This window comes from Cyprinodon variegatus, unplaced genomic scaffold (assembly GCF_000732505.1).
Source record: "Cyprinodon variegatus isolate N-32 unplaced genomic scaffold, C_variegatus-1.0 Scaffold411, whole genome shotgun sequence".
NCBI lineage: Eukaryota > Metazoa > Chordata > Actinopteri > Cyprinodontiformes > Cyprinodontidae > Cyprinodon > Cyprinodon variegatus.
The window spans coordinates 281,311-293,431 of record NW_015150864.1 but is presented as its reverse complement, the minus strand read 5'-3'; the positions used below and the strand labels follow the sequence as shown (position 1 = coordinate 293,431).

The following is a 12,121-nucleotide window of genomic DNA, read 5'->3' as shown; positions in this document are numbered from 1 at the left end:
AATATTAGAATTCTGGATCTTAATGTAGATGGGCATCATGGAGAGATGTGGGAGCAATCAGCTTCCCTGACAAAGATGTGAGTTGTTTGAGAGGGCTAGTAACACAATGGTGGAAAATGACAGAATTAGGCGACTTTTTATGTGGCCGAGGGGTCCCCAGTGATGCTATTTCATTAATGGAAGAGCAGAAGGTGATTAAAACAAGAGAGCTAGTTTAGTCTTTAAAACAGATATGGCTATGGCTTGATGCTAACATGATTGTTGGCTGTCCGAATTCAGTCAGAATTCTGAGATTAATGTCAGAATTCTAATTTTTTTTCATATTATACTGAAATAAAATGTAACTTTTTAAAAACATTTTCAAAGGCGCTAATCCTCTTCCATAGTAAAAAAAAAACAATGTAAATTTTCTGTACAAACTTTGGTCCAAATACATCTATCACATTGTTGAGGTTTCTTTCAGGATGCTGATGTGTTTAACTTCCAAACGATTTTCACTCCCCTGTGAAACTTAAGTGGTGTATTCTGCTTTATATCAACTAACTGCCATAGACGAAGCAGTCATTATCATGGAAGAGATATGCTGAAAGTGTGTGGTTGCTGACTGAATGGAAGAACATATCAAGCAGATAGTATGAGATTCCCCTTGAACTGTCCTTCTGAGATGTTTATGCTTTTCAAGCCTTTATAAAACAACTAAAAATCATACTTTGTCTCCCATTTTGTTGTCTAATTATACTAGATGTCTAACATCTGTTTGTGGAGCTTTTTTTTTGCCCGCTTTTCTTTGCAGAATTGTTTAATTAAGTCACTTTCTTTCAAGCTAAGCAGCATATTTGTTTAACCATTCAAAATTAGATTGGTTTGTTTATTTCAGATCACAGTCTTGTCAAATAAAACACGTTTATTTGAGCCTCAGTTCCCAAACTGATTACGGGACATTTTCCTTAGGCTCAGATAAGGAACAAAAGTTACAGTTCCATAAAGTGTGCCAACTCATCCAGATCCCAGAGTATCAGATAACAATCACTATGGGGCTTTTGTTTTGTTTTTTGGTTTTTGCTGATATGCTGAGCTATTCATTTTTTACTGGTTGCATTTGGACCCACAGTTCCCTAAACATTCTCTCTTTTACTTTGACCACAATGTCTGATTTCAGGTTTCACCTCACATATGAGGAAAAGTAGAGGATCTTCTTTTTAATCTCAAACAAACTGTCTTGAAGATTAGTGGACCACAAGGAGGAGTCAAGGAGTAATGCAGCACATTATGTAATATGACATAATCCCACATAATGTCATGGGAAAACAGATGTATATGTACTAGTCTATTGCATAAGAAGCTGCTTGTATGTTGATTCTTGGCTAAGGTAAAGCTTAACCAGGGTGTTCTAATTATAGAACATTCAATGAAACAAGTGATAAAACAAATGATTTCACTTCATATAAATAATCCCTACCCATTTTATTAGGAACACCAGTTTACTTATATGTTAAGATTAACAACGATTTAGCCAAGGAAAATTTGGTAACCTAATTCATTTATAAAAATGAAAGTTGTGAAGAATAATAGCTCATGTTCACATTAGCACCAGAATTAGGTACAAATAGGATCACAATTCTCTTTGATTTATGTTTACATTATGCATTTAGCAGACGCTTTTATCCACAGCGACTTCCAAAGTAGACACAATATCACAGTTATCATCAATTTTGAACTTATCATTTATGTTTGTTAATAACTGATGGTCTTTCAGAAACTGTTGATTTTGTGGAATTTACAAACATAAATCTCTGGTTTAGAGGGAATGGTCTATATAATCTGAAAACATTAATGGGTCAGCAGTTGTGTTGGTAGAAATTCCTTTTATGTCCCAGAGATAAGAGTGGAAGGTTAACATTTTCGCAAACAAACACACCAAGAGGGTGTTGGAAAACTAAACAATTCCTTAACAAACACACTAGTGATTGCTGAAGCATTAGAAATACAATAAAACCCAGATAAAAACATGTAATAGAGGCTAAAAAGTATGCAATGTCAAGAAACTGGACAATAACAAAGAAAAATGTTCCTGTCAGAGTCAGGCGAGTCCTGATAGACTTTCAGATGGTTAAATGGGTCACATTTGGGCATCAACAACATGAAAATATGTTAGTATACTACCCTTTTTAACACATTGGTGGTTTGGAGAAAAATGTCTTGGCTAACGTGAGCCCCTCAGTACCATACAGGCATTACATAAATACTTGCATACCTAAATCTTGCAGATTATATTCCATTATCACAACAGTGTTCCATTCTTCTAGTGGCTATTTTCAGCAGGCACTATGTACAGTATTTCAGTTCCAGCCATGGTGCTCAGGGAACCCTACCTTGCATGTTTGCCTATGTCTCTATTCCAGCACACCTGACTCAAATTAGGTCTCCTCTGCAATCAAGTGCTATAGAAGCCTGTTAATCATCCATTCTTTTCTGGTGTGATGCAAGAAAGTGACACCTTAAACAAGCAGGATAATACATTTATAGTATCCCAATAGTCTCTTCAGTTGCCAGTTATAAGTCCGACAGCACACCTTTGGGATATGGTGGTACAATACATTCCAATCACAAATCTGCAGCAAATTACACCATGTAGCAATGTCGAATATAACCAAAATCTGACAATGCTACATGGTGAGGTGTCTTGCCCATTGGTTCAATGAAATTGAAAACCCTAGTCAGGGCTTGAACTGACAACCCTTCAGTTGTATGGAAAACTCATGTTTGCCTCATGATTACCTAAAAATAAACAAAGTTCACTAGAATATGCTTAAACTTTTTCAGGTGTTGCTGTTTACACACTCATCATTCTACCTCGAATTTTGGTCATGATACAAGCAGCTGAAATTAATTTTCCTCATAGTGTGTCTGGGCTCTCCCTTAGAGATAGGGTGAGGAGCTCAATCATCCGGGGAGGACTCAGAGTAAAGCCGCTGCTCCTCCACATCGAGAGGAGCCAGTTGAGGTGGCTCGGGCATCTGATTAGGATGCGTCCTGGACGTCTCCCTGGTGAGGTGTTCCCGGCAGGTCCCACCGGGAGGAGGCCCAGGGGGAGACCCAGGACACACTGGAGGGACAATGTATCTCAGCTGGCCTGGGAACGCCTTGGGATTCCCCCAGAGGAGCTAGCCCAAGTGTCTGGGGAGAGGGACCTCTGGTGTCCCAGTCTTGGTTCTGTTATGTTTTCTTTTAAGTACTTTGCTCCATATTTTCTGGTTTTAGTGGTTTAATTCCTTATTTTGTTGTGTTTATTTTTCAGGTTTTCATTTGTTGCCCTCTGCTGCCCTCTTATGTCCTGTTTTTTCCCTAGCTCCTTTCCTGTCTGCTATGTTCACACCTGCTCCCAATCTGCGCGTTAGTCCTCTCTTTGCTCTGTCTCCCATAAATACACTCTTTGTGCAGTTCCTCAGTGCTGGTTCCTCGTCTAACTTCCTCCAACTCCGTCTCTGTGAGTCTTCCTCGTCATGATTGTTTGTCCCCTGATGTCTCCATGGTTGCTGGTTTGTTTAACTTTTTTCTTGTTGGATACAAAAACTCACCTCTGCCTCCCTACCTCTGCATTTGGGTCCACAAACCTCAACCCAGTCCTGACATCTGGGCCTCCCTACTGAAGCTACTACCCCCGGGACCTGACCCCGGATAAGCGGAAGAAGATGGATGGATGGAAATATTTTTTACTACAATAAATACTCAGAGATAACACCTTGGTAGAGCACCAGGTTGTATTTATAGATGTTTTTCTTGAATATTTAGGGCTGGTGAGAGAACATTGAAAGGACACAAGGGGCTCTTTAAACATAGACTGTTAACCAGCATTTATGCCTTCAGATTAGTTGAGGTGAATGCGTGAAAAAATGGGCAATACTTTTGAACAAGTTATGTTTATCTATTTGGTTACACAGCAGTTTAATTCTACCTCATACTAGACCATTTGGAAAATCACTACCATAAGTGTGTGAAAGGAAAACTAACCCTTGACAATGTTGACTTAAGAGTAAATTTTTTTACCACCCATTTTATAATATACATTACATCTGTAATACCTTATTTTCTTAAAATGAGATCCTGAATGGTTAGAAAATCTGGAAAAAGTCAACAACTTAAAAAAAAAAAATATATATATATATATATATATATATATGTGAGGAAATCTGTCGTGATCAAGGGACGTCTTCAGTGCACATTGTTGAATTTTGGACCATGTAAGATAGAGCCTGTTCTCTTTCAGCTTGAGGAGCACATTCATTGTTTATCTAGCCTGCTAAGAGTCTTCAAGTCAGACAGACTCCATTCACTGCTGGAGGAAGCACCAAACAGGTTGTTAGCTTGTCATTGTTTATCATGTCAATTTGCATCAGAATATTCAATGACTAGATAAAAAGAACATCTCAGAGTTGATATGATTAAAGCTTTTGATTACCATCTGACTGCACTGAGATGGGGAGAGTGGTTCTTTCATGGATTTTCCTGAATTAATTAATTAATAACTTTATGTTAAAAAATCCAGTAAGATTGCACATTTAACACATACAAAATACATGTATAAATAAGGTTATATACATTATTACAATATATAAGAGTTAGTGCTTATGTCTGACAATGGGCATAGAGAAAAAAGACCTTAAAAATCTTCTCGACTGCTAATTGACACTTTTTACACTTCTTAGAAGTCCCAGAAGAGCACAAATAAATCAATTTATGTACACATCAGCATGCATATAGACAATAACATGTGCCTCCACACATCTTCATTCATACAGTTATTAGCTGTAATTGTTTCTGTCTCTTCCTGCCTTTAAAGCTGAGATCAGCACCATGAATTTTCTCCCTGATCCCTCTGCTGCACTGCTACAATTACTGTATGGCAGCTTTAACAACCAGGACTTGCTGCATGTAACATGAGCATTATATATTTCTGTCTCTCCCGGTGGGTAACTGGCAGATTCTTGAAAGCCATTTGTGTGAGTTGAACAGCCAGCAAATTTCTGCTTTTCTCCAGTCTGCCCCTTTTGGATACTCCTATTGACTTTTCATCTCTGGACATTAACCCCCTGCCTGTCCTCTGGACAAAGTCTGTTTGCCTTTGCCACTGTCTGGATTGTTCTGTCAATTGTTTATGTTCCAAGTCCAAAGCTCAGATCTGTGTCCTGCTTCTCTGAGAACCTCTGCCTGGTCAGTGTGCCTCCTGTTACCTAGTCTCCCGCCTGGATTCCAGATTTCCCTCTTGTCTAGCCTCTCTGGAAACAACTTTACTTTGCATGACCCCTGGTTGACACCATGTCCCCGGCCAGCCTTAGCCCTGTCTAGAACCGGCAAGATCTGGACCAGTCCATCCGTGATCTGAATCATCTAAGCAGAGTCACTGGGATCAATCAGTAGAGCCAGTCCAAACTCCCAACTTCTGAGATTAGTGGCTTTTATTCAGAGCACATTCAACACCTCTGAGTTGTTGGCCACTAACCCTGTTCTCCACAGTTATTCCAGTTCCAGTCAGTTCCTTCAACACCAGTTTATTTTTAAACTGGTGTTGAAGGAACTGTCATTCCATACTTTAGTTCTCTATAAAGGATCTTTATAAAAAAAAATAGGAATGTTTAGTAAGCTTGATCTGAGTATTTAGTCCTGATTGCGACGATTGATCTTCTCTTAATGCAATCATTGACTCCTCTGTTCTTCTTTTTTACTTGTGTCTTTCTTACCTGATATCCTGTAACAGTTATCGTTAACCAAACACCATTAGAAGGTATAAGATATGATTCATTAATAATCCATGTAATGTGTTGCTCTCTATCTGTTAATATGAGGGTGGAGGTTGGTTGGGGACCCAAATGCAGAGATGATTGAAGAAGAGATGAGTTCTTATAGGTTTAATGCAGTCAAAGGGCAACAGAAACAAAATCCAAGAATCAACAAAAAAAAATCAGGAAATGTCAGGAGAAAACACAAGGAAGCAGCACTGAAGAACTGCACAGGGAGAGTATATATGGGAGACAGAATAAAGACGGGTAATCAGCCGATATGAAGCAATGATCAACAAAACACAATTAGTTAGATAACTAAAAACTCAAAGTCCAGAGAACCATAACATTATCAGACTTGCAAGTATGTTATCAATTAATGTAGCATTGGGAATCTTTTTTTTTATTTTGAAGCTTGGTTGAAAAGCAATGTCTGACTTTCATTTGGTAATTTTCATAGACTTTGTATTTCTTTGTAATTTTGTCAGATTTAAGATATTTCAGTGACAATTGTTGGTACCCCTCATTTTTCATTAAATGAGGGGTACCAACAGTCTTCTCCATGTGTGTATATAATACACCAACATAAAGTAATGCATGATTGTGAAGTCAAAGTAATTTTATACACGGTTTTCAGTGCACTTCATTATAATTAACTCATCTTAGTTGAACATTTTTACTCAGTCCCTTTTGATCATATGCTCTGAATTTAAAATGGTTTCAAAACTCCCTTCAGGTATCAGCTGAAAACTAGTCCACCTGTGACTGATTTTGTTGGGATCTGGAGCTGTACCACCTTTCTCCAGCAGAGTGCGCCGTGGATCCTCCTGAGCTGAGCCTCCAACACACCTGAGGTTTGTGTTGTGATTAGAGGATCCTCCTGTATATAACCTGCCTTCAGACCTTGCCTTAACGCCGCAGTGTTGATCCAGTTTGGTTAGCACCTGAGCCTAGCTATCACCTGAGAATCTTAGTTATCTCTGTTGAGATAAGATTCTAACACCTCCTTGTCTCTGCTTTCAGGAATCCTGTTTCCCTTGGAAGCTCTGGATGAGCTTAACCTGCCGAGCCTGCCCTCTGAGCCAAACCTGAAGACTCTTCTCTGGATTCCCCTGCAGCTCTTGGCTAAGAGCTGGAAACTCATACCAAGGTATGCCCTCAAGTCAGAAGTAAGACGCTGAAGCGGTTATTGGACTCTGCTATTCCTAAACAGTCTCTGGACCCAACAGTTCCTCTCTCAAAGTTAGATCCGGACTCATCAAGGTATTCTTCAGAAACTCTCAAACTCAAACTCTTCAGTCCCAGAGCTAACTAAACTGTCATCTTTACAGACTCCAGTGAACCTGCCTCCTGACCTGAACCAGTCCCAGTGTTATATTTCAGGTGCTTGTGCTTCAATAAACTCTGTTAAACTTTTCATCAGACTCCGTTGTGTTCTGCATATTGGGCTTTTTCTGAACCCATCATGACAGATTTAACCGTAATACAAATTCAGATGCTCTGCTAAAGCCTTGTAAGAGAACTTAAATGAACAACAAGCTTCACAAAGACCATAAAAAAACAACACAAACAGATGAGTTTGTGGTTATTGTCTTATAGCCTATAATATAAGTGTAGATCAATGGCTGCATCAATATGATCGGACTGATTTTATAAGTATATATGCGTCGGTATTTGATCTGTTTTTCTTAAATAAACTTTTGTAATTCCGCTCTTTCTTTAGGATGTTTCCTTCTGATACGTATACATTGTTTTGGCATTCGAAACATACGTGTACATGAGTGAGTTTGAAACAGATTTAACAGAATAAAAAAAAAGGCTTGGTTTATTTTTGTTAAGATATATAACAGAAAGAGCTTGACATTAGTGGCAAAAAAAGTTGTCAGTCACAGTGCTGCATTTAAGCCGTTCAAGGCATGATCAACAGTCTTAATGACAAGGTCCATACATACAGTACATGCTGTGTTCACAAAATGATTGACAGATTTGCAAAGAGAAAGGCATTACTCAAAAGCATTGAGTCAACCTGATTTTTTAAAATGCAAACAGACAGGCAGGCCACAGTGGTAAACACATGCCTAAACAGGGCACTACATGTTTAAAGGTATAGTGGAGAATTTTTGCAAATCTTTGAAAAGACCTGCCCCCTCCATTAAAAAAAAAAAATATGCACATGCAAAACCCTGTACCCGCTCCCGAGAGGGAACGCCTATTAAACACGTGTGAGAGCATGCACGACCCATTTACTCCTCGTGCACGCTCTGTTTGGAAGTTGCTATTTGCATCGCTCATACAGCTTACTTTCTAAAAGAAGATTAGCAATTTTTCTACTGTGTCAGACTTACCACCGGTATAGGCCCTGTCACACCTTGACGATTCAGACAGCATCTGCCTGAAGTACAAAAAATCTGGCAAAAACTCTTGCATACGTTGGATAAGTCATGGGTCAGTTTTGTATAAGCCATGAGCATGGTGAAATATGCTGAAGGACGCTGGCACACGTCGACATATGGCAAGTACGTCCATTTATGCCAGCATATGCTCATACATGGGCCCTACTTACAGGTAAGTTTTTTGATCATTAACATACGTTTAGTGTAAGTCACTCATAAGTTGGGGTTTCTAGCTTATCCAAAATCTATGAGTAACTTATGCATAACTTATGCTTATCAAGAACGTATCTCCAACACATATAAACATATTTGACGTGTTCCAGAGGACCGCTAAACGTGTTTCCAACGTACAGCTACCGTATAATTGTGTATAGGCAGTGTTGTGGTATTAAAGGGGGTTCACAGGAGGGAACCGCCAGCTCTCCCTCAGACTTCATCCCCATCATATGGTGAGGGAGAAGGTGAGTATGATGGATCCTCCCTGCGTTCAAGGCCACGGCCAACAAACTACCTAGCAGACATAACACTGAATCTGCTGCGGCTTCAAACCTTCTTTCATTTTTGTTATTTAAAGAACACACTTTTGAATATTTTTTAATAAACAAGGCATTTTTTGTGATGAAAAGAGGTATGTTATTCTGTACAGAACACTGTTGGTCTTCAATAAAGGTAATCCACCTATTGCAGTGAGAACAGATCTTCAGGTAAGAAGACATGTATTTAAACTTAAGAGAATCCTAATAAAGCTGACTGATTTCTGTTCTTCTACTAAACTCTTCACTGAATAATGATGATGAGGCTCAGACACAAAACAAGCATCAATGATGGTGCACTAGCTCTAAAACTGACATACTGTATATAAATGCATATATCAATGACTTTATCAGTGGCTTATTTTGTTCTTTGTAACTATAAGATTATGTTGTGAATAATATGGCTTTTGTTGGCACTGACCCATTTAATCATATGTATATGAGGTATCAATGTAATAGCTGAGACATAATAAAAGAGTTCAATGACAATCGTATATCTGAGGTAAAAGACAAAAAAGACAAAGAAAACTGATTCGAGAGCAAATTCAAATCCAGTCTTACCTTTGGGTTATAGAATATCATTATAAAATGGTGAAAAGAAACCAAGGAACCGTGTAATAATGTAAACCTTACTATAAACAGATGGTGAAGGAAAAAAAAAAATTAAATTTAAGGCATATAAGGGAGATTTGAGTTGAATGAAAACCAAGTTTTTTTTTTCTGTCTACAGGATGACACAGCAGCAGGTTTCTGGGTAATCTTCGGCACTGACTTTCCTCTCATTTCCATAGACATAGAAGACGTGAATGTTATCTTTCCACTTGTAGTTCACCTTAGTGACAGGGACCAACTCGACCGTAAGCCTCTGAAAGACACAAATATTAGGTTTGTTTGCTGCAGAAAGCGGAAATGCCTTACTCAATTTTTAAGGACAAATTTAGATCAGCGCCTAGGGCTAAAATTGTCCCTACATTGCCCTGCCTTTGCAAGTCAAGTAAAAAAAATCCAACCTGCTGCAGGATCCGGGTGGTCTGCTCAAACTTGGATTGATGCTCTTTGATCAGACGGTCGGAGGCTTCAGCGATGGCTGGGTTTGGGAACCCATACAGCGGGTAGACCTGTGAGGAAAAACACAAAGCGGAACACTTTCACATCATTATTCAACCGACTACCTTTCCTCAGTGATTTCAACTTGATGATATTTACTTGACACAAGCGAAGAAAGACAATTCGTCATATATTCTAAAGTAGTTTGTTATTTAAACAATTATCATAACACAATTTAACTGAAGTAGATAGTAATTGCATTTGACAATGTAAGTGTGTGTTTATGTGTGAGAATACCCTGTTCTGGCTGGTCGTGAACAACTCCTTCCCATTCACAGATTCAATCTTATTACTGTTAAGGCCACAGTTTTGCTCCTCCACGTGGATGTCCTTATTGTTAGTCCTAAACCAAAGCATGCAAATTAAAAGGCAAATCCAACTCACGAGACAGGCGGATTGGGTATAGGCTTCACATAAGCTAAACACAAATATAGTACATCCAGAAGTGTGTAATATAAAAAATATAAAACTATTTTGGTAATAGATGAAAGCAAGATGGAAGGAAAAGCTTTAGCTCTTCAAAGGATTTAAAGATCAAATCACAGATGGGGTGGAAACTTTTTATGGCTTCTTCTAACCAGCTCATGTGGTGCTGAAGTTCCCGACAGGCATATCTGAAGCAGTTCTATAAACTAAAGGAAGCTGGGTATTTGATCTCATTAAACCCATCTGAGGTGGACCCAAACACCTCAGAATGTCTGTACATTCAATTAGAAACTAGTATCAAAAGCATTCTTTAGGTTGTCCTTTTAGGTTGTCCTTTTGCTGTCCCTTTAAGAGGATTGCCAATTATTTGGCTGTTAGAAAAGTTATTAAAATACTAAGGTTAAATTTTATCCCCTCATAGAAGACTTAGGCCTCCTTCCTCCCATGATCTATTGGGTTACAGCTAATTCAATTTTATAGTGATAAAACATGTTTGAAGCTTTTTGGTGATTATGCAGAAACACAAGTTGTCATGCAAATCCTTTCCTCAATGAACCGTGTTTGTTGATGCAAACTTACCACTTCACTGTTAGTTTTATAAAGGTCAACAGTTGTTTTTTCCCATTGCAGGTTTTGCACTTTTTTTTCCCCTCAGCGTTGCACTTGGAACAACTTAAAATAAAAATAAAAACTCAGTCAGAGGTGAGACAAACTATTGAGGATTTTTAAGATCACATTTTTTTCCACACACGAGGAACGAGACAAAAAAAGGCATCAAATCCTTTGCTGAAATTAGTAATTTATCTCTAATTCTTTTTTCTAATTTCTCTTTTAAATATGTCCAATATCTATTATATGAAGAGTTAAATCACTGGAAGAAAGAGCTTTTTTTAGTTCTACCCTTAATGCCATCATGATCGTTCAACGTGGCAGGAATTGGAATTAGATCCAACTAATTTATTTGAAGGGAGATTTCCAGAATCTAATTATTGATCAATTCTTCTTTTTATAAGAGAAGCAACAGACCAACTGTAACCTTTAACTGCACAGTGTAGATGTATAACACCAACACACTGCAAACAACAATATTCATACTAACACCCGAGACCAAATTAGGATTTCAGAGTTGTTTTTAAACCAATCTACAAAAATGTACTTGTTAATTTTTGGTAATTTGGATCAGTGCATCACAAATTAAACTAAACTAACTAAAACTAATAACTAAACTAAACTAATAATTAAATTTTTTTCTTCATTATTCCATTCAACATAGGGAAAATAGGAAATTTTTGCTTCAATATGATGCTAATCACAGCTGGAAATGTTCATGATAGACATGTTATTCTTTGTCATCGCTGAAGGTCGGCAGCTCGTTCCTCTGTTTTAAGACTGAATCAATTTGTGACATCAGCAACAAACTAGATCACTTTGGTTAGATAAATTACATATTTACACCCACTGCATATCTTTATTATCAGACAGTCCAGCTTATGATTTAAACTACCTGTCCTTTCCTGTTCCATCACAGCTCAAACATCGTTGGTTGTCATTATTTCCAGAGCCATTGCAGATCCTGCATGGTTTCTAAAGACAAAATACATCTATGAGAAGTAATCTGAATGCATTTCAAATAAATATCTAGTGAAATAGAATAGATTTTATAAGCAAAAAATGTTATTATTAATATATTTAAACCTTTAATGTTTTCTTACATATCCATTTCCATTGCAGTCTTCGCAGGGAATTTTCCCCTCCCCACGGCAGGGGTTACATTCCTACACAGAAACAGGAGTTAAAAGCAGCATTGCAGTCTTTTTAAAGCACAGACTCTCTGAATGCAAGTCATAAATTAAGGCTTTGAACTAAAATAAGTGGCTCTCTCATT

The 12,121-nt window shown here is 38.0% G+C and overlaps 1 protein-coding gene across 1 annotated transcript in view; it reads right to left on the bottom strand.

Moving 5' to 3' along the window:
* Positions 1-8,678: 8,678 nt before the first annotated feature.
* Positions 8,679-12,121, bottom strand: part of LOC107093181 (protein SSUH2 homolog) — an 18,199-nt gene continuing 14,756 nt past the window's right edge. The window contains exons 7-12 of the mRNA XM_015388049.1: positions 11,949-12,011; positions 11,741-11,820; positions 10,816-10,908; positions 10,048-10,153; positions 9,714-9,821; positions 8,679-9,568 (exon numbers count right to left, since the gene is read on the bottom strand). Of these exons, the coding sequence (XP_015243535.1) occupies positions 9,428-9,568; positions 9,714-9,821; positions 10,048-10,153; positions 10,816-10,908; positions 11,741-11,820; positions 11,949-12,011 (591 nt within the window). The 3' untranslated portion in view covers positions 8,679-9,427. The remainder of the gene's footprint in view (positions 9,569-9,713; positions 9,822-10,047; positions 10,154-10,815; positions 10,909-11,740; positions 11,821-11,948; positions 12,012-12,121) is intronic.